At 35.3% G+C, this 22,778-nt stretch overlaps 1 protein-coding gene across 2 annotated transcripts; it reads right to left on the bottom strand.

Moving 5' to 3' along the window:
• Positions 1–2,427: 2,427 nt before the first annotated feature.
• On the bottom strand, positions 2,428–21,027 carry LOC149798204 (alpha-amylase-like). Of its 2 annotated transcripts, none has more exons than XM_089960558.1 (7): positions 20,901–21,027; positions 13,224–13,360; positions 7,452–7,606; positions 5,771–6,891; positions 4,700–4,849; positions 3,571–3,793; positions 2,428–2,876 (listed from the first exon to the last, which is right to left on the bottom strand). In XM_089960558.1, the coding sequence occupies exons 1-7, from the start codon at positions 20,944–20,946 to the stop codon at positions 2,630–2,632; spliced, it is 2,079 nt and encodes a 692-aa protein (XP_089816684.1). In that variant the 5' UTR covers positions 20,947–21,027; the 3' UTR covers positions 2,428–2,629. The 2 variants fall into 2 exon arrangements, with proteins under 2 accessions (XP_089816684.1, XP_089816682.1); XM_089960556.1 differs by having other exon boundaries at positions 2,430–2,876; positions 4,700–4,951.
• Between the last annotated feature and the right edge of the window lie 1,751 nt (positions 21,028–22,778).

The following is a 22,778-nucleotide window of genomic DNA, read 5'->3' as shown; positions in this document are numbered from 1 at the left end:
TCTGGTGTTTCACATTGTATAACCATGTAATTATATTCTGGAGAATTGTTGTTTTACGCAAGGCAAAAATGAGGTCTAACTTTCAGTGAATCTGCCGTTTGTAAATGTAAGCCACTTTCCATTCCAGAACGAAGAGATATTTGTAAAATCGTTTCCCTTATATTTTAGATCCAGTGGGATAATAGTAGGAGTTGTAACTATATCTTTATCCTATTTATGATTATTAATTGTTATATATGTGTGCATGTCTTCAGCAATTTCAGATAAGTTAAAGATATTTTGGTGTCGTAATATTAAAACATGTATTATTAACACAATCCTGGTCACTAACAGGATTCTTGGCTATTTCTCACATTGTGTGAGAAGTTTTTGAAAAATAATTCTTGGTCATGTTTATAAATTTTTATGAGAGAACTCGTAATTCAAAGTACTTTCGATAATGCCAATACGTGTTATATGATATTATGACTTTAGACCGATTCTGAAACAAAGAAAATACATGTCCGTCAATTAGCCATTGCGTTAACTTCAAATTCCCGGTTACTTCCTTTGAAGAAACTTGTCGCGGGGCGAGAAAGTCTGTTGCAGTTAGGATTGATGTCACCGATCGGCTTAGGCTTGGAAGCCGGAAACCCGACATTGTAATACCTCATTGATACTACAGCAGACCGTTTGCAAAGAGACGACCGCTATCCAATCAGAACTAAGATAGTCGAATTTCTGGCGGAGTTATTGCTACAACTTTTCAGCACAATGCTTCACAATGACTAATTCGTTCCCAACCCAAATGACTGTTAAATTCTGGTTCGAATTGATGGCCCCACCCTTCCTCAGTTCTGATTGGATATCAATTCTACCCCAGTCGGTCCATTTAACAGACGAGCCTCAGGCCATCTGTCAAAGCGGGGAGATTTACAACAGCATCGAGGATCCTTTGTTCGAGCACAAAGCTTCTAACATCTATATGTTAGTTTTGACACCTAACGGAGCGGCTCTTGTACAAACGCGAATCGCCACAACAGTGTAGGGTCGACATACTCATGGCGCTAACCTATTCCTTTGTTCCTGACTTACGTAACCGCGGGCAGGCAACGTGACAATAACTCACAATGTTTTGATCATTGCCTAATTTTATTGAAAATATTTTTCCTGCCGATAAATTATTATATCAATAATTCTGATCAAACATGCTAATTCCCTGTCATTGTATCTCACTTTTGAATAAAAACATTTTTTATTACTTTATGAATCTGTTGATCAAACTTGTTAACTTGTCAATTTTTGTTGTTACAGTAACAGTTGTAATACAAATTCTTTTTTATCAAGTCTTCATATTTGATTAGTTAAGAGAATATTTACTTTACTAAATAAATTGTTACGGCATCACGTTTTGTTGTCGGGTTCTGCTACATTTACAAGTTTATTACCATTCTGTTGGATGTCAGACGATCCAACGTTCAAAAGAACACTTCTATGTACATATTCATCTTCTTTGTACATATTCATATGACTTGTTTTGAAATTTATAATCTCGTCTTTTTTTGCAAATTTAGTAGCATCTAGTTAAACATCTGCACCAGAATCTGTCAATATTTAAGAAGCAGTGAAAACCCCAACAATGACCATACGGGAAATATTTAACGTATTTAAGATCGCACAAAGCTTTACAAACTGGGTAACAGTATATGAAATTGACAAATATTGGTCATATGTCATTCAACGTGACAATCCCAATAGGTTTGAAGCTAATTTTACATCTGTTCGCACTCTGTAGTTGAATCAAACGTGACAGATCTGTTAATAAATTGCTTCACAGGTTCAAGTACATTCATTTCACCTAAAACTGCCAAATGTTTGACCACATGTGTCCTTTCCGCCGCGATAGTACAATTTATAACATTGTTAAAGCTTGCAATTCTTACAGAGGGTAGGGGAAGAGTGGCACTTTAACATATGCGTACCTTTGGGGAAGGAAGGGAAACTTTTTGTAACAAAGGGCATTTGTGCGATCAAATAACTTTATGTCACTAATGAAGCTTAACATGTAATCGTTTTGAAAGTAGAAACAGATTAAAGCACGTTTATTCGTTTATCCTATATTTTTTTAAAAACACAGAAAATAAATGGAATCAATACGGATATAAGACGATATTTTAGTGATGTTGGATGCAGGAGAAAGGAGGATTCTCTGACGGTAGTGGGGAATGGAAAAGAAGGTCACCGAGGGCAGAAGAGAGATCACCGACGGCAGTGGATGGGAGACCCCTAGTATATTCTACCTAACTCGATCATAATATTCTCTCATCTCATTTATTTAAAAATAAATATTTTGTTTCTATTATGTAAAGGTACAAATTAAAAAGAACAATTAAAGTTTCCTCGCAATCAAATTTATTACAAGTAAATTATACTTTTAAACATTTAACCGCATTTTATCTTTTATCTGAGTTTATATGGAAAAAGATGACCCGTATGAAGTAAGTGTACACATAAGATAAATCAGTATCTCAACATTATATTTTGTCCGCTAATATTATTAACTCCAATCATTCTTGGAATCTGAATATTTATTACTTTACTTGACATGAATTTTTGGTATAAATATGATTGCACTAGATTAGATTATGCTTTATATTTTATTAATAAGACACGAGCCTGTTTCCCAATGAAATACATTTAAATAACCACAACGAGCCCAATGGTTTGTAGACTTATCGGGAGGAGTTCCACCAGCACTTCCACCACATTTTTCCACATTGTGTATATTTGCTTCCCAATGATTTAAATCGCTCAAAATTCCCTTGAATTCAAACCATCCGTTATTTGTTTTTGAGCAATCCATTTCAACATCCATCATCCAATAGTGGGGACCAAAACTAAAATAAAAATAGATTACATATATCAAACTGCAATTGACTGGAAATAAGGCTGTTATTTTTAAAGCAAACAGCGACATAAAAATGAACTTTTAAAATTAAATGAAGACTCCTTAATTAAATTAATAGATTCCTATTTTTTTTTATTATACATTACTTTTTGCTCATGTGCATCTTACATTGATATATATATATATATATATATATATATATATATATATATATATATATATATATATATATATATATATATATATATATATATATATATATATATATATATATATGTGTGTGTGTGTGTGTGTGTGTGTGTATACAAGTGTCACATGACGAAACGATATTCTTAAAATAACTTTTGAGAAATATGAATGAACTTTCTATTATTATTATGGAGAAGTTTTGCCTTGTTATAGAAAAAAATACATATTTCAGTGAGTCAGGAGAAATACTATTCAAGGACCAGTCTACCGCTAATTATAATAATATTGTAGATGATATAATTGAAATGGCTAGCTTACACATTAAACGGTAACTGTATTTAAGATAATCTTTCTGAATCAAATCCAAAGTAAATATGTATAATGGTTTAGGTACGATGTTTTTTTTAAAAAAATAAATTTACATGTTTTTCTTCATGTTATTTTAGTAAAGTTCTCAAAATATTAGACAAACAAATCGTCTGTGAAAGCCGTACGTATTAAGATCGTTGTAACTAGCGTCATTTCGTTGGCTCGTCGTCCACAGACCGGGCGTGCCCTTTGCCACTATGCCTCTATACTTCCCTTGTGAAGGTTCTGCCCCGTACCAGTCCAGATAGTTATCATTTACACTCCACTCTCGAAAGCTCTCCACTTTGTTGTAAGAAAGGTGTCTAATTGGGACTGCGCACGGATTATTTGAAACAGCGCTTGGACATGCTTTAATAATAATAATAATAATAAATGATTAATTACAAACAATAATTATTATGCTAGCACCATCACCACCACCACGACAACTACTACAACTACTACTAATAATACTAATAATAGGTTTCTTCAGATAATTACAAAAGATGATTATCCATAAGCTATTGCCCAGAATTTATGATCCGGTCTGTAAACGTAAGTAATGTGCTTGAAACTGCTGACTTTAGCAAGAACCAATACACACTGTTCTAGCTGAAAAGAACCGTGAAGATGAAGAAAGCCAGCTGAAGACCAGAAACATGTAAAGCATCTTAGCTGCATTTTTAGCTAGAACGGATCAATATAATTACAAAATATAGGATGTCTGTAACTGACAGTATACCCTTGCAGCAAGCTTAGAACTATCTGACAGGAAACCCGTGTAGCAATCTCAGTACAATCGGACAGGAAAACCGTGTGGCAATTTCAGCACAATCTTATCACCAGAGCACATTGAATTGGACAGCATGTCCGCAACACATACGATAACAATGACGATATTTCCTCCACTACTACTACTGCTACTGCAACTACTACTACTACTACCACTACTACTACCACTAACAACAACAACGGCAACGACAATAACAAGAATAACGAGCTAAACGAAGATTATGTGCAGATATTCCTTTATGAACACATACGAAAATATAGCATTCACAACATTCAACAATTTCATGTCATTAAGCTTCATTATAGTGCTTTCATTCATGTAAAGAAATAAAAGCACACTCTCGCTGTAAGGTTGCCTTCTTTGACCAAATATTGGTGTCAGAGCCAAATAAATATTTGAAATTAAGATTTTTATATTCTCCATTTCGTAAAATAGAGACTGTCAGCAAATAAAAGAAGTTACCATTCAGAATCATCACTTACAGTTTGAGTCGGTATGATGGAGCCCGCCTGCAAAGAAGACATTCTCGCCATTGTGAGTTCCTTTTTCCAAGAATACTACTGTCCGTTTCCATGGTGATGTCGTTGTTGTTGGATGTGTTGTTGTTCTTGCAGTTGCGTGTGTCGTTGTTGTTGAAAAAGACGTGGATTCTGAAGTGCTTGATGCAAGGGCTATTTCATAATTGGGTGTTGTGTTGTTACTGTCGCCTTCTCCTGCTGAACTATTTTGATTACCTGAAGAAGAAGAAAATCCTTTGAAAATGTCGGAATTATTCCTGCATCAGTCTAACTGATTTTATAGATTTTCTGCCTATATTCTCATAGTTGTTTTAAATTGGTATCACATACTTTTTAAAACAGCTTATGGCTACTGATTTTCATTCTGCTTGTTCATACGTATGTCGCTATGTCCGTTACCACATCTCCCCCTAAACAGCTTCGGAGAATTTCACGAAACGTTGTTGCATAAGTCTGAGCATCTACGAGTAGGGTATCTCTTCCCCTGCGGTGCCTGGGAGGGGGTTCAGAAATTAAATGTACAAACATTTCAATTACATTGATATATTTAAAATATATTTTGATCAAACTTCATAGACTCAGTAATTGCAGATGGACCAATCCTATATGACAAAGATCTATGGTCACTAAGTGTTTGAGCGAATACAAAAGTGCTGAAAAATGCAGTAAAGTCATTGGAATTTACGATGGCCAGTCAATGCAATTACTCCACTATTGAAGTTAAAAGAGATCTTCTGTGAAAAAGGACCAACTAAACGAATTCCTAACTTCGTATCTTATTGTTTGTCTGTCTATATACCTATATACATTACTAAGGTTTATATAACTATGTAGAAAAGATGAGCATGTTAGCCCTATGTACTTTTTTGTGCGCCTAATATTAAACATCTATTAAATTAAAAACTACAATCAGATAACTATCGTCTTCCTTAAGCGATTTCAATAAAACGAATTTTTATATTATTCAAATTAAGATTGTTGATCCGCATAAATATCATAACGTACTTTTTTTAAGGTTAACAAAGAGATTCTCACCAACTATAAAGGCAAGGATGGGATTTTCGAAACTGTTGATAACAACATTTGCCATTCCACTTTCATCGACTGTTATTCTTCTAGAACAATCCGTGATCAAGTCACAATATTCTCCCTGAGGAAGACCGGTATCAAGCGTTTCGTTCATGAATCCATCTTTTGCCATCGCAAAAAAGCCAACATTTCCTCTAGCAAAGGATACTTCATCATTGACATTGCGCCAGTGCTTTTTGTCCGTCCCCTGCACTGCGTTTCTGAAGGCAATCATGTTCGTGATAACTTTCCATCGATGTTCACATACCCAACCGTCTCCACAACTACCATTGCTAAATACGATTACATTTTTCGTTGAAAAATCGCTGTTATGAGGTGGCCCAATGTCTGAATCATGAACAAAATCGTAACTGCTCATCACTCGCGTAAATCCATAGTCGTTTGCCAGAGTGAATGCCGTTGCCATTTGGTATTCACGGGGTGTTTTATATGTAAGTAAATTATTTACATTGTTCGACATTCTCTGTGTATCGTGGTTGTCAACGAAGACGAGAGCATTAGAGGAATTAGTCATGTGCCAATTATAGTCAACAACATTATCCAGTTCTGAAAAATCGAGAATTCCCCAAGCAATTTTCTCGCAGTACCTGAATTCTGTAACATAACCAAGTGGAATGTACTCAGTGGTCTTGACTGGATCATCGTTCAGATCGGTAACCTCGTGATAAAAGAAAGGCCTTCCACCCTCCGGCAAGTTCTTTACTTTGTCTTGAATTGCAGCGATGTCTTGTGGCCACATGTACTTAGCGGCATTAATTCTGAACCCTGCTACACCAATGTCAATCAGATGGTTAAGGTATTCTGCAATTTTATTTTGCACGTTTTCCTGACTTTGGTCAAGGTCAGTCAATGAGAATAAGAGGCAGTTTCGTATAACATTTACATCAGCATAATTGTTACCGATATCGCCATTTGTAGAAGAACATTTGCTTCTGGGAGTGAAACTGTCGTTATAGTATGGAACACCAGGAAATTCAAAATTATCCGCATCAAACCGACTACCGGCTGTTCCAATCCCGTTATTTCCTAGCTTTGCCATATTATTTATAACGGCGTCCACATAAATTCTACAATATAAAGCAAATATTTGTCTAAATAGTTTAACATATTTTTTTGCATTGATTCAATTGACTCTCACATTGTCTAGGACAATGAATGCAACTAAAAAATTTCAAAGACAAATCCTATTTTCTTGTAATTAAAACTTTATATTTAGACGCTAACTGTCTAACTGCCATTTCTAATTTACAAGCTAATATTTCCATGTACAGATTCTATCAGTTATGTACCAACTACGTTTATGTTTCTTCAAAGTCCTTTCAGGCTGCGGACAAAATATCTAGTTTTCAACGACTATGGTCTCTTATTCTATCCATAAAAACAGCTATAAGCCAGAAAAATTCCCAAAAAGATCCATATTTTCATGTAGTAATTTACTGAGATATTTCAAGCACTGCCCATATATACACTCTAAATCTCTGCGTATAATAAACATATGTCGAAAAAACAGACATATTAAAGAATATAAATCGAAGATGATCAAGCTTTAAGTTTCTGTAATACTAGCGCCTTGTTAAACAAAGCATGCCCCCACCCCACCAACACAAATTAAAAAAATAGTATTTACCTAACCCCAACACGTTTACATCGCTGTACCATGTCAATAAATTCTACCTCGGTTCCACTCCTGCTAGTCAACTTGTAACTGACTGGTTGATACCGCTCCCACCAAGGTCTGGGATAGTCTCTAATTACCATCACGTGTTCGTTGGGAGGGGATACCTGTGTAGAAATAGGTATATGCATAAAGAAATAGATTTTATTATACCATTCAATTTCACTAATACAACAGATTGATTTTCTACAATGTAAACTTCAATCAGGCACTGACATTCTTCGCGAAAGGATACAAATGACATTTGAATACCACACCAGATTATCATTCATTGAGTACCTATAAAAACAAAAACGCCACGAAATGACCATTTAGTTTTTACAATTAGCTGATATAAATGATTAATTAGCTGAAGAAAGTAGTGAAGTATTAACTGTTTAGAGATCTTCATGTTTACATGTCAGGAAATGGTGTTTGGCCTGTTAAAAAAACATACATTCTACACTGGTGAATAATAACGCATCGGCAGAGATTTTTCCATGCACTGGTCACAAAAAATATGGTGGATGCACAAGCCACATACTGGGCTCATAATCCATTTCTCTGATTTATTAAGATCAAAACGATCTTTTTACCTTTACCTTCCATAACAATACATTTCTTTAGATTTTTAAGTACAGCTTTTTGCTGACTAATAGTCATCCCTTCAGATAGTAAATTTAACAAAACAATTCGTTTTTCGGGAACATTTTAAGATATGTTCATATTTTATATGCTCATCACCAAAGAATGTTTAATTCCACATAACTCTAGCATTGTTTGGATATAGAGCAATTGTATTTAATATTTTATTGCTGCTATTTAGTTCCAATGCATTTTTGAAACGCACTTCTAACGATGTTTTGTGTGAAATTTAAGTCGCCACATGAAATTTTTTAAAGAACTGTAGTGTCATGTATTGTTACATATATTTAATTTGCATTGTTAACTAGTTAGTATTGTATTTCATTATTTGCTGTTGATTATGCGACATTATATTGTGGACTTAACCTTATACAAAATAAAGTTCATTTTCTACCTGACCTGAATCATTTATTTTAGTTTCGTAAACAACATGCTTATCTCAATCTGAGTCTGAACACTGGAAATTCCCCATGAAATGCGAAGTTCAATTACTGTTTAGTACATTTTGATATTATAATTTTTAGGAATCGACTTCTAATTATAACTAAGATATTTTTGGTAAACATTAGCAGCCGCCAAGAAGGTTATTTTCCTTTAGGCATTTACTTTAGAAAATGCTGATTGTGTCCTGAGGTCAAGTCGAAATCTATATGATCATGTTTGTTTAGAAATTAATTATTCTACCTATAAGATCTTGAGGCAGAATTAGTTGTATAAGTTTTGTGTTCAGTAGTTCATTTGGGCTGGAATTTTATTTGTTCAAATTATTTATTCACTGTAATCACAAAGTGCTCTTCAAAAATACCATTCTTGGAAATAGATACTTGAAACTTATAGTGGAATTTCACATTAGGATTTAATTCTTGGATGATATTATTGTGATTTAACAAAACACTGTTGTTACATCACCACGACACGTACTACCACAGACAAATCAGCACTTTCTGTGTTGGATTTATATTGGATTTCCAATAAAGTTTATTCAGAACTTTAATCATTAGTACTTGTGTCGGTAAGTCTAGAATTATTTGGGATTTAGTTCGTAATATCGTAAGCTCATTTGTTAAAATTGCGCTTTGTGTTGTAGATAAATAAATTATGTGTCGAACAAAGCTTGTTGCTTCTCACTCTTTTCTATTACTTATTATAAGACCAGATGTCGTATACCCATTCAAATTTGGCTGACCACTAATTGCAATGTATCTTTGAAAGCGCATCGGACGTATGATGATTAGGCAGATTGAAGTTCCAGAATACATTATTCTGTATTATTAATAGCAGGACATTTTTACCGTTCAGGGAGCTTGAGTTGACTGTTCAGCATTGAAATGTAGCTACTTCAGAAATTAAGATGCCTTTGAGTTATTTATATTTACCTTAGGACTGATTCATTTGTTTCAGAGCGCACAATTTTACTTTACGAATTGATTCAAACGATCTAAAATCTGATTTCGGGAAATGCATCGGATTCCAGACACAACTTCTAATCGATTCGAATTCTACCGTTCCTTATAACCAGCAAATAGGTTCATTGCCGTACAATCGTAAAGTGTCCGTTTGAAGTAAGAAAGAAAAAACCCTTTTCGATGTCTTTGAAATAAATAAAAACTACAAGCCCAGTCCACACAATGTAGGACCCACTGCATGCAACTGCTTAAGTATCATTGCTGTATTTGACCAGTTTTAGTTTCGTATTCATCATGATAATGTTAATTTGAGAATCCTTAGCAATGTGATTGTGCATGAGGTGGCACAATCACATTGCTAAGGATTCTCAAATTAATTTTTATGACAGCTGTATACGGTAAATGAAAACATGTTTGAACATGATTTATATTTTTTGATTGAAAATAGCATATATTGCTAATTCCGATAGTAGTAATTTTCTGTTTCCAGTGTTACTATTCAAAGTCTTAAAATATGTAACAGAAAGGAATTAAAATCAACAATTTCAGTACAAATTCAACAAACAAGTTATTTCTTTAAGTTACAAAGTGAAAATTGAAAAAGTTCTTACATTATTCTCAGTTAAATCACAGATAATCCTAAATTGTCCTATCAAAGTCCGAACGTACAGAACGTTCCAAACGAATTCAAAAAGTCTTGAATATCTTGATCTATCGCAATGATATATCCAGGAATAATTTGGTCAACAAAGTCAATGATCACTTTGTCATTAAAATGAATAATTAAAATAATTAATTCCTCACAACTTACATCTGAATACAACTATACTAGATTTCACAGACTTAGTATAAAACAAGAAGGGCACATTTGTATGTTAAACCTGTGTGTGTGTGTGTGTGTATATATATATATATATATATATATATATATATATATATATATATATACCTCAATTAACCTGCGACACAATAGATATTACAAAAAACTGATGGAAAATTTCACTGTCTCTTAAGCTTTTAAGCATTTTTAGACCTTGAAATAAACGATTTGTTAACATCTTGCTGACTGCTTATAGCCATGTCAAAGGTCAGGTACACAATACACATAACCCCAGGACTACTTCAGTTGAAAAGGTATATGTAAAATGGATTAAAAATAAAGAAGTATTGATGGAAATCACAACAAAGAAATTCGCCTACCCACTCCACCCACACACAGAAATTAAAGCTTGTAACCCTTAATTCGTTGGCATCCTGACTAAATTGGAAAGTTTTAAAGAAAAAAGAGAAATGATTGCATCTTGAATGAAACGTTTTATACATGTATCTAAGTATACAATCCGGTAAAATAAATTTATATTAAATTGCCAGAGTCTGATTTACAGTTTGGATAAGGGTTATAGAGTGGACCCTTATCTTGTGCAAACAAAAAGCACCTAGAGATCTAAGCAGTCGTTCTTTTCTGGCGGCTTCTTAGCTACTTCGGTCGAAATTTAATTACCCTAATATACGTGCATAAAATGATAAAACATGCTCAGTTCACATGCGTAAAATGAAACATCATGAAAAGCTCATATCTCTTACTCCAATAAGGGAATACTGAGAAAATAAATCAACAGCATAGAAACAGAAATTACGACAGTACAGTTTATATAATATTCAACAATGCTGAGATTTGTAAATGTTCAAGATTAAATATTCCTAAAATATAATAATGCAATAACTATAATCGTGCCAAGAACTATATTAGGCTTTGTGTCCTCTTTAAAACAGCTTTTTATTACATATGTTCTTGTACGAAAAATGATAATGGTTTTGCACTGTGTATCACTGAAAAAGGTATATCACTGTAGACTGGGCCTGCATAGATGGTTTGGTTATTGCACGTTAAACGCTTTTCATCACTCTGGTGCTATTGTTTGCTTGATCCAACCTACATTACACCCATTGATTACTAAATCACGTAGAAGAGCTGGTCAGCATAGTTTTTGCAATAACCTTATTTTAAAATGACAAATAAATGAATGTCTATCGGGTAGGGCTATACCGAACATTCGCTTTGTATTCGCTTCGGGTCCGAATAGTGGGCCAAATAGCTATTCGGTATTCGGCCGAATAGTCGCGGTCGGACCGAATACGAATAGTGGTCACGTGACATCTGTTTCTGCATATGCGACTGCTGCAGCGAGTGGACTGAAGTAACTCTCTCATTAACATAATATATGCTGTGGTTGCAGCCAGGCGTTGCCTACTGCCTGGACCGCGGTATCGCAGTGTCAGTAGTCTCAGTCTGTGTGTACAGTGACTGAACGTTAATGTTCAGCGTTTGAGGCTTGATCAGGTCAATTGTTAGTTGAACGTAATAGTTAATTTTAGAAACAGAAGTGAACAACTACCTGGCAGAGCCATGTATTCGAAGAGACACTGACCCATTGGATTGGTGGAAAATAAATGACCTTGTGTCACACCGCAAAGCGTAACCTTTCTGCACCACCTACGAGCGTACCAAGCGAACGTCTCTTTAGTACAGCTGGCGATACCTTCATTGAAACGAGAAGCTGCCTTAATGCTGACAACATGGAACGATTGGTGTTTTTGAAAGCTAACGTAGCAATCATGCGTTAACTGAATTGTAAGTGACAATTTCTAAGTTTACTTAAATTAGTTCCATTCCTAGTTTACACAGACTGGCCGAAGGATGCAAAAATTACATGCAGTTAACTGTTTACTTTTAGTTTATGTATTAAATTTACTGAACTGAAACTTCTACTTACATTTGAAATTTTGAATGTTGTCGGTAGACCTATTTTGTGCACTATTCGTATTCGAATTCGGCCAAATAGTTGGTCCAATTATTCGTATTCGGCCGAATAGTGATAATCACTTATTCGGTACAGCCCTAGTATCGGCTGATATTTCATGCATAATACGTAATCATTGGATCTGCGTCCTAACAGTATCATTGAAACTACGGTCAAAAGTGTTGACTAAAATTCATCTGTCTGCGAAAACTGCGAGAATTATGTTGAAGTGTGAGAATGGAAAGATTTCGTCTAAAAATAAGAAAGGAAAGATTTCCCCTAAAATGAACAAAATTGTCACTTTAAGGATGTGATAATCAATTTTTAACCATCTTTACAAGTAAGACCTAACTAATTTGTCGTTAAGAAAAAAAGGATCAAAAGATGAATCTTTTATATATACTACATGATTATTGACATGAACAGTGTTATTTAATGCTACCTTTCATGAATAAAACAAATAAAATTGAATATATTTATAATTGATTCAAAATCTTTTCTAGGCATCTTAATTGCAAAACTACGCATATCACAGATTTTATCGCTAATCCGTGCGAACATTACAGTGGTAATGCGTGCTCGCTTTATCCTAGCTAAAGGTTGGTAGAAAGATAAAATGCATTAGCAAATGAATTCCCCTTCAATCCAAAACCAATTTGTGCAATATGTTTCTCAAACAGTAAATATTTTCGTCGGTAATTTACAGTGCGCCTTTTCATATAATATTACAATAGAAGAAGGCAGATCACAGTTGAAAGGACTGCCAAAAGGGTAAAAATTATAATTTAGTGTAATATTAGTTTAAGGCACTAGTTTGATTCTCACTGAGTAATTAGTAGTAGTAGTAAAATGGTCCTATTCGACCTTCTCATAAAATCAAGATCTATTCATACCTGTACTCCACAGAATCCTTTCTTGGAGAGAAAACGTTCACATTCTTGTGCTACGTCAATCCATTTCCACTCAAATAGCTCCACTATGACTTGTTTTCCATCACAGTGCGGGTCTGTGTACTGACCAAACACAGAGCCTGTTAAAAAAGCGATTTTTTAAAAATATTCATTTTCTCACTAGAGTGTTGACCTTCTTGACGTAAAACAAAAGTTTCATTGTAAACATGGACAATTCCTTCTAGACAAAGGTGGAAATTAAAGTTCATCCATTTGTAAGCGAGTTATTTCTCCTGCATCTTCGCTAACCAAGGTTCCGATAACCCTATATACACCTTCGGGTCTGTGAATTTCATCGCATACTGCGGCAAGGCACCGCATCCAATAAAAATTAAGTTGTTCAAATTTGAACATGATCGAGACTAGGGGAGCACACAACTTGAACGGACTGATAAATAAACATTTTTTTCAGTGCCGGTCCGCGTTTGCACAATACCGTTCACTCAAACAGACCTGTAATGCCTTCCCTCTGGTACATAATAATACTTTCAATGTTAAACTTACAAAGTATCAATTTTAGGTCATTTACCACCACCGTTTTTAGCTTAAACGATTGAGGAAATTTACCAGCGCTCTAAGAAATTTTAAGTTATTGGTTTCCATCGCACAGAGTTGGCCCATCTCGAGTTGATGCAGTAGTCTGTTGTGATGGGTCATTCGAACTCATTTGGGCTGATGAGGCACTGGAATTTATTTAGTTCGCATTTGCAGTTGATTGTGGTGATGTCAATATTATGGATCTATTTTACCTGAGAAAACATGAGTTTAAAACTTCGTGTTATCATAATGTCTGGTATTATATGTTTTAAAAGATTTTATATAGACCTTTGTGATAAAACATTGTGCAGAAGCGGAAACAACATCATCGTCGATTTATTTTTCACCATTTACTACTCACAGGGAATTGACGATTTGGATCCAAACAAAAACAATCTTGTAGTGTACGACGATGGGATAATTGGGAACCAAGACAATCCCGCACAGATATTCTCACGAGGTCGCACAAAAACACTAACGTCACTACTTAACTGAACGATACGTACATGTCATGGTGTGATTTGTTGTACTTCAACCAGACACGATTCCAAAATATCTACACGTGAACATGAGCCCACACTCAGCACCTTTATCGCCATTAAATATCCGCAACATTTGGGGCAGTCGTTATTAAGAACAGTTCCTGGGCGGCACAAAGATATTCCGGAAAATAAACACATTTTGAGTCCATGATCTGAAAGGACTGTATATCGTATCGCGCCTGATATTGTGAGGATTACTTCAACAATGTGTATCAGTTTAACCTGTGACGCTGTCTGTGGTAGTAATAAAACTGGTCTGTAACGACAGGTTTAGTTGTTCAGGGTTACAAACAGTTTTAGTTTTCGTCAACCGTGGAACCGGGTGATGTCATATCGATTACGCACGCATCATTCGTATATATTCCGTGTCATAATAAACGTCTGAAACATATTCGTTTTTCCATTGTGGATTAAGATGAACTCGTTGTAGATCAGTGTGGAGAAACATCAAGGATACAACTGCACATTACTCTCGACCTCACGTTTAATGACGGTCGTACGTAGACGCGTTAATCCCGGTCGCAGTTGCTAACAGAACTGGCCTTGGCAATGTTCTTCGTCGATTATATACAGGCGCACCAAAAGCGCTCACAGCCTTATCATCGCGTGCTGCACCACTCGCTAAGCAAACTTCAATGCCAGCCGTTGATAGCTTTACTAGCGCTACAAGTGCATCAGATGAAACAGCAAAGATCACAGGCAACTCAATCGATTCGAGATCAACTACGGTTCCAGTTAAGCTACCATCAATAGAAAATATGCCGCCAGCGGATAGTAAAGTCATTAATAAAGTCGCTTAACACTGATTGTCAGATTCAGTGATTGCAGATCTTATAATGGGAATTGGATTAGGACTGTAAGTGGTAATAAACAAAAATCGATAATGTATAATTTTGAAATTAAAGCTTCACCATGGCCCGATTCAAAGATATATCTCATCCTGCATTTGACTTGGCTGCTCCTGCGCTGGTGGATCGAATCAATCAATTGGTTACATACTTGATAACACATCATCAGCGTTTCCATTTTGATTCGCAATGACTTGCACCACCAGTTGAGGTTCTTAATTACTTATCAATGATCGGTGGACGACAATCATTGTTTTATTCGATTATGCCAGTAAAAACTCGGTTGGATGGACCCATATGAAGTCATTTTGCTGTTGAAGCGTTGTGTTCTGGAGCGTTCACCAAAGCCGCAATCACTGATTTCACAATAAAATGCACTTAATGTTATACAAAATGTATATTAACATTTACAGACGTTTCCCAGCTCTAATGCATTGTGCTTATGTGGATCTCAGCCAATTTGCCACCAAAGCGAATTTGTCTGAGTTTACAAGTCGTATAGTTATTGGTCTATCCATGTGAGCTTGCGAGTTTTGAAGATCAAACAGGTAATCTTAAAACGACTAATATGGATATTTAAGAATTTATTGTCAAGTTAAAAGGCGATTTTGTGGTTAAGAATGTGGTTGAATTCATTGACAACAGTGGAATCAGAGACAGCTGCGTCGCGGTCACCTTTATAAAAGGCTATGTTGGTAAAGACAATGGTTGGAGAAAAATATGTGGATCAGCAGATCGCTTAGGCTCTCACATCACCATGAGTAGTAACGTTCTGAAGCGGAATTACAGGTATGGTAATCAAAGAAGGAGAAAAACCAAACTCCATAGAAGATAAAATCTTAGCAAATGACCAACTTGTTTTTTTATTCTACTGATGCAAGTGGTTTTGATACACCCAAACATATGTTAAAGGTGCGCAAGACATGTTTGTTTATCATAACCGGAAGTAGACGTACGTGGGTCGGGTGGGAATGCTGATAAACAATAAGTGGCATAGTGGTTTGTATTTTGTACCAACAATATAGTTTATTGAGAGGCCGACAATGAAGTTACTTAACTTTCTTTGGTGTTTGTATTTAAGATTAGGTCTCTGTCATTGTTTATAAATAATGAGATCTGAGAGCGGTGATGTGGTTGCGAAATTTGCCGACGGGTGTTCGATCAGCTAGTAGCGGAAGCTAACACCGATAACCATTTCGTTCCACTTGTTGATGAATATCTGCTTCAAAGTGGTGTTACAACACCCTCGTATGAACTGACATATCATTTTGGGATGGGTCAAATAGAAATTGCAATTTGGAACAACCCTGATGCATCAGTGCCAACTCGAGGCCAGGTTGGAATCAACTCACAAGCCCTGACTTCAGCACCAGATGCCAATGCACTACAATGGAGAAGCAGTATTCATCGATGTATCCACTCCAGTTACATTCACCATCGAATATTTCAAACCAGCATTGACTCCGCTGAGAAGGAAATGTCTTGACTATTATTCAACAAGAGCGCACTTGTATGTGTAAATATTATTGGGCTAAGACGATCGTTAGATGCAAAAGGTGCAGGCGTAATTGGTGTGTTTTCAAATGATATGGCGCTAGACCAGCAAAACGCACCATGGCCGGAGATTTAAGTATTTCTGAGATAGAGTGTTGCGTGTATTGTTCCTGCGCATGATGATGATATTGGACAATTTCTGCATGTCATACGATTAAAATACGCGATTTTATTATTAATAAAAGAGCAACTATGATCTAACCGACGCGAAACATTAATCGACGCGGAAAAACAGCTATGATATGAAATTAGCAAGAGAACCGAGCTGATCATAAATTACAAACGAATGTGTTTGGTGATAGATGCCATTTTTGTGCTTGCTGCGGCAAAGATTGTTGTCTTGGTGTGACTAGAATCACGGCCGTAACCATCGTATGTGCGCGAATTGTAAATATCCTAGGAGCTATATCGATAGTAACTGGTGTCTGGTGATGCTAGCAAATAAATGTTAATGTATTCACGAGTACACATCTATTCGGCATTACTGGCAACCGAGCAGAGCATTCTAAACAAGATCAGTAAACTATGTTCTTTGGCAATCGAGAACAAAACAATCAGTGCGACTGAGTTGGAGACTCAGCTGGCATAAATTAAAAATGATATTATGAGTACAAACAAGAAACAGCGCGGATATACAAAAAGTAAAAGTGTAAAAAAACATAAACAATATTTACGTAAAAGCCTGGTTATCGATTGAAACACTAGCTTCTAACTGACTTTGTACATTCATTGTGTCTGCAGTATTATTGATCGTACAGTATACAGCCACATCCAAGAGTAGTAAGACGTGGCACTGACATACGTGGTTAACTCTTAACCCATGACTGGTTCACATGTGTAGATTTATAAATTGCTAAACATGCATTTGGGCTAAAGGCGTCATGACGACAGTGGCTCCGACGTGTATCAAGAACCCAAATGAATCACACACAAAAAACTATTATATATAATTGGATCAAAATATATTACATTGGGGTTTATATATTTCTTCAACGTAGAACAACAATGAGAGAACTAATGAGAGTTGAGATCGTTGCAGTTAGCAATATTCAAATAGCCAGCAACATTTGGATATCTTTTGTATGTGATCAAAGTGAAGCTGTTGATTAATATCGCTTCTTGAAATAAATATTATTTGTTGAGAAAATCCCTCATTGCAAGGTATTATTGAAAACACACCTCTGTGAATCAATGTGTACAGCTTATGAGTGGTGTTAATAAAAGCATTAAATGTAATTATAGGCAAAATATCTGTTGTTTGCATTTAAAATGAGAAGGTAAGTTTCGTCATCTAATCTCATCCTGAGGGATATATCTCGGTTGCACTTTGTGTGCTGCCTCCTAAAATGTAGTCTTTGTTTATATTTTACTTCCTTATTTGGGAGTCCCACAACATTGCTCTGCCGTAAGTAATTGGGTACTTTTTAAGGTATTACTTCACTAATTAATGACTCTCCTTGTATGTTTTCATCATTTACGTCTACATTTGAAAAATGGGGTTCTTTTCTTAAGCTAAGGGTTGACTCAAATCAAGCCTCTCCTTTACGTGACATAATTACTGGAAAGCAATTTTTACAAAGTCCGGCATTGAAGGTTATGTGTTTTTTTTACATCAGTGTATAACGTTATTTCTAACGCCATAAAGTATTATTACAGGTGATACCTATATCGACGAACTCAAATGGGTAATTATTTACCCATGAATTTATGAAACGAGTTGAACACTTTCTAGTCTTTGCGAGCATCGGCGATCAAAAACTGGATTCCAGTATTGCATTGTTATCCATTTTGAGATTCTGTTTATCACATAGTTTTATTTTAGTTGGAGGAATTTAGAGAGAAAGAAGAAGAAATAATTTCATTTTATTGATGCTCAGACGCTGCACCTTTCAGATCTTGCGCTTGAAAAAGTCCTAGTTGAATTAAAAGAGCGTATTTCCATAAAAGATTTAAAAGCAGATTTTTTAAGATAAGATTTTGTTCAATTTGCAACTGTCAACTTTGTATCTCTGATGGAAATTATTTTATGATGACAAATAATTCACTCGGGTCAGATGGAGTAACTGACGCTCCAGATATATGGATTTCGATAAGACTGATTACAAAATTTCCACCTAAAAGTGTGTCAATTCCAACATGTAAATTCACAACAGATACAGTATAAGGTACGGCTGAAAAGCAGAATTCCAATTTGAGGATATTCTTGTGAATGGATGCTTACTGGATGCATACATTGTACTACATCTAGACATCTAGACAAGAGTTATTTCTGAGTATGGTACTTTCGGATTCAATGTTTTTACGACCTGATCTTTCATTTTTTGATTGGGAGGAAAACGTTGTTGGATCTTTTTCTTTCAATTGAGAGACAAGCGTTTGTCGACATTCTTTACATAAGAAAGGTGAGCATATTTACTCCTAAAATTTGAAATTGAAACCACCATTTGCTTGGTGGGTGGGCTGTAAGTTCCACTAGGTAGTAGCAATGTACTCATAACTTGTTTTAGTTTGGCATTCGGTGGATTCTGCGTATGGTAGTTTTCTGTATATGTACATGCGTAACCAGTGTTTTTATAATGTCCATTTGAAAGACAAGACGGACAGCATATTGTTAATAAAAAAAGATTGCAGAAGCCAGGGCAAAGGAAATTCCTGAGATCGCAGCCAATCATATAGAATTTGCGCAAGAATTTCATTGGCTAATTTTGGACCAATCAGATGTATGTAAACTGATATATTAACGTGTTGACTGGTCAGAAACATTTAAAATTAAACACTGTTTATAAAGTACACCAACTATGTCATGAATCAAAATCATGAAATGGGTCTGTTATCGTAAATAGCACAATATTTATATGATAAACATATACTCTCAAACAAGCAATAATATAATATTTAATTTATTCAGCACGTTTAGTAAATTCAGTAATAAATTAAATTACTCATTTAAGATTATGTTATCATATATTGCTTAATTTAGTGGATAGGGTCTGGATAGAAAGAAAAGAAACATATTCTGACATATGTAACCACTAATTACAAACCCGATATTGTGTTAAAAGCAGCGTTAAAACCCAGCCAAGCGATATTAAAACCTGTTTGTATCTACTCTCTTTGTAAATTGCGTCGACTCTCATTTATAAATTGTATCTACTCATTTTGTAAATTGTATCGATTCTATTTGTAAATTGTATCGATTCTATTTGTAAATTAGGGACATACAGCTTAATTCCTACATCTGATGTACTTGAATCTATTTCGAGAATACTTATGTATATCTGACAATTCCTCTTCACACGTGACCTAAATTGACCCGACTTGACCTGGTTATTACGTTGTTCCTATTCAGTGTGGTTATCAACTCTACTTTACATCGCTGTGCACATTGAGAAGTATATGTATGATATTTCTATTTTTCTCTATTTTATTCGTAGAAACTTTTGTGATTAAAATTAAGTCTTAAAAGGTTCTCGAATTAAAACGCATATGACAATAACAGATGTACACTAAAGTCACTACTTCGTGTGTGTGTGTGTGTGTGTGTGTGTGTGTGTGTGTGTGTGTGTGTGAGTGAGAGAGAGAGAGAGATTTGAATTTTAACGTAGCTTTAACAATATTTCAGTCCTATCGCTACGATGTCTGCAGTATGGCAGGTTATTGTGATGTCTAGCACTGGGGCATCAAGCTGCAGATATGCAGCATGATGTCCCACCCAGTCACATTATCCTACCATTAACCTCTTAATGCCGAGCGACTAGCTATGGAGCTATTAGTACCATTTTATAAGTCTTTTGTAGGACTCGGCCGGGGCTAGAACCAGCCACCTCCCGCATCCGACGCGGACGCTCTAACCACTAGGCCACCGGAGCGGATCACTACCTTCTGTAGTAATGCGGGAATAAAGAATCGCAGTTGTACTTTATGTCCAGTAATCTAGGTACAAGAGACTTTGACTAACGTGAATCTATCCATAAAAGTTATAATCAGTGCTTAAATGTAAAGGAGGGTGTAAATAATTAATAATCAATGGGCGAAAACGTTATCACCTATTTCCTGTCAAAACAAAGAGCTATTCAAGAAAGCCCACAGGGCCTATAAGAATTGTGTTTGTCTAATAAAGCTGTTTAAATAAGACCTACCAGGTATATAAACGAGACACAGACACAGAAGTGCTTTCGAGTACATGGCTCAGTGCATCGACCTTGCTTCTGCTAGATGACTCTCTAATGTAAAGAGAATATCTGCCTGTATAACACCGGCTTCTTATCTCCTGATCCGGTGATCTTAATTTTATCATACTGAAAAATCCAAGAGACCTTGGTCTGGTCTAGGGCAATATGTACAGGCTTTGTGGGGATGTATGATCAGAGCACGTGATTTGTAGGTCTATATTGACAAGATCGTTTACCATTTTGCAGGCGATAATACCGAATAAAAATTGGATTCATACTTGAATAAAATTAAACGTATCTCACCACTAGCAACATTTAGATTGGTCGCCTATTACTTAATACTAAAACAAAAATAAAAACAAAGCTAAATAAAGACGAAAAAACCTTTGTATGGTCACAGATGTGCCTGAAAAGAAAGAACTTTCAAAATGCAACTAAGAGAAGGGATAATAGCAGATTAGAGATCCAAAAGTTTCGTTATGCATATCTTTAAAGTATCGTAAAATCTTGTAGGATAGGCTTATACGGTACATTGCAGAAATCGGCAGTTGATATCACAGATGATTAAGACATAAAATGGCGCGATACCTAAGGCAAATATCGTTTACCACGTCGACATACCACACTGCATCCAAGTAATTAGTTGCTTAATCATTGCAGATCACTAAGAACAGTAACAATCACCATTTGAAATATTAAGACGCGTAATTCTGCAAAATGAATAACTCCAAGGTACAAAATACTTGGAAGAAATTTAGCTGGAAACTTAACACTGATGCAGCACATTTCATGCTGTACGTGTGGAAAAGAAACACAATTGAGACACATGTAAATCTGTCTACACATTTGACATATGTGACACTAGTGCATGTCACATATTATAAAAAAAATCACCACGTGAAATTCACGTAAGGAACAAAGATGTTTCGCATGCGACTTTCCCATGTGGGAATGGTAGTTAGACCTGGAACGCATCAAAGTCATATGCAAAATCCTGCACGTGTGAGAAAACACTTCTGGAATAATGAACAGAGAAACAAAAAGGATGAAAGTCGACATACAAGGCCATTTGCTATGAAGTAGATTATATAATAAAGTAAGGATCGACTTTTTGTGGATAGATTTACAAAGGTTACAAAGTGCAATATGAAATAGAAAATAAGCCTAAAACACACAAATAGGAACGTATGTGCAATAAACACTGTTAGTTTCAAATACATTAAATGAACCTTTTCTAAGATCTTTTTATTTATAGTTTTGTCATTTATTCAGAACTATAAGTCTTGCCATATTTTTCTTTTTCTTGAGATATTAAAGCTTTGTTGCTGATAAGCTACTCCTCTTGTGAATAATGACTCTAAGGACGTAACACACTCTACCTGAGGTCTGGTGTTTACAGAAAATGTGTCAAATACATAAGCATGGATTGTAAAGGAACAGCGAAAACATAAGTTGATTTTGTTTGCCATCCTTCCATGTGGTTTTAACGCGTTAATAGTTCTTATACTTGTGCAGCATGATCCCCCTCCCTTTTCATCCCCCGTCTCATTATTATTATTGTTATTATTATTATTATTATTATCGTTCTCTTTGTCGTTTTCGTTGTCGTTGTTATTATTATCATCATTATTAATCCTGATATCGGATATACAGTTACATCGTCATTTATTCCTTGAAAGAGTGCCTCTGCTTACCCATCAACTCAAGGTCTAAATTTCTTAAAACTTGGTTATAGATTTTGTCTAGTCTCCTTTAAAAATGTATGTTATATCTTATTTTACTTGTTTTAGCTGGGTGAAACTTATCAGATACTCAATGTCAAAGTATTCTGGTCTTTAGGTCAGC

This window comes from Sinohyriopsis cumingii, chromosome 6, assembly GCF_028554795.1.
Source record: "Sinohyriopsis cumingii isolate HCF-2022 chromosome 6, ASM2855479v2, whole genome shotgun sequence".
Taxonomy (NCBI): Eukaryota; Metazoa; Mollusca; class Bivalvia; order Unionida; family Unionidae; genus Sinohyriopsis; species Sinohyriopsis cumingii.
This window is presented reverse-complemented; position numbering and strand designations above follow the sequence as displayed.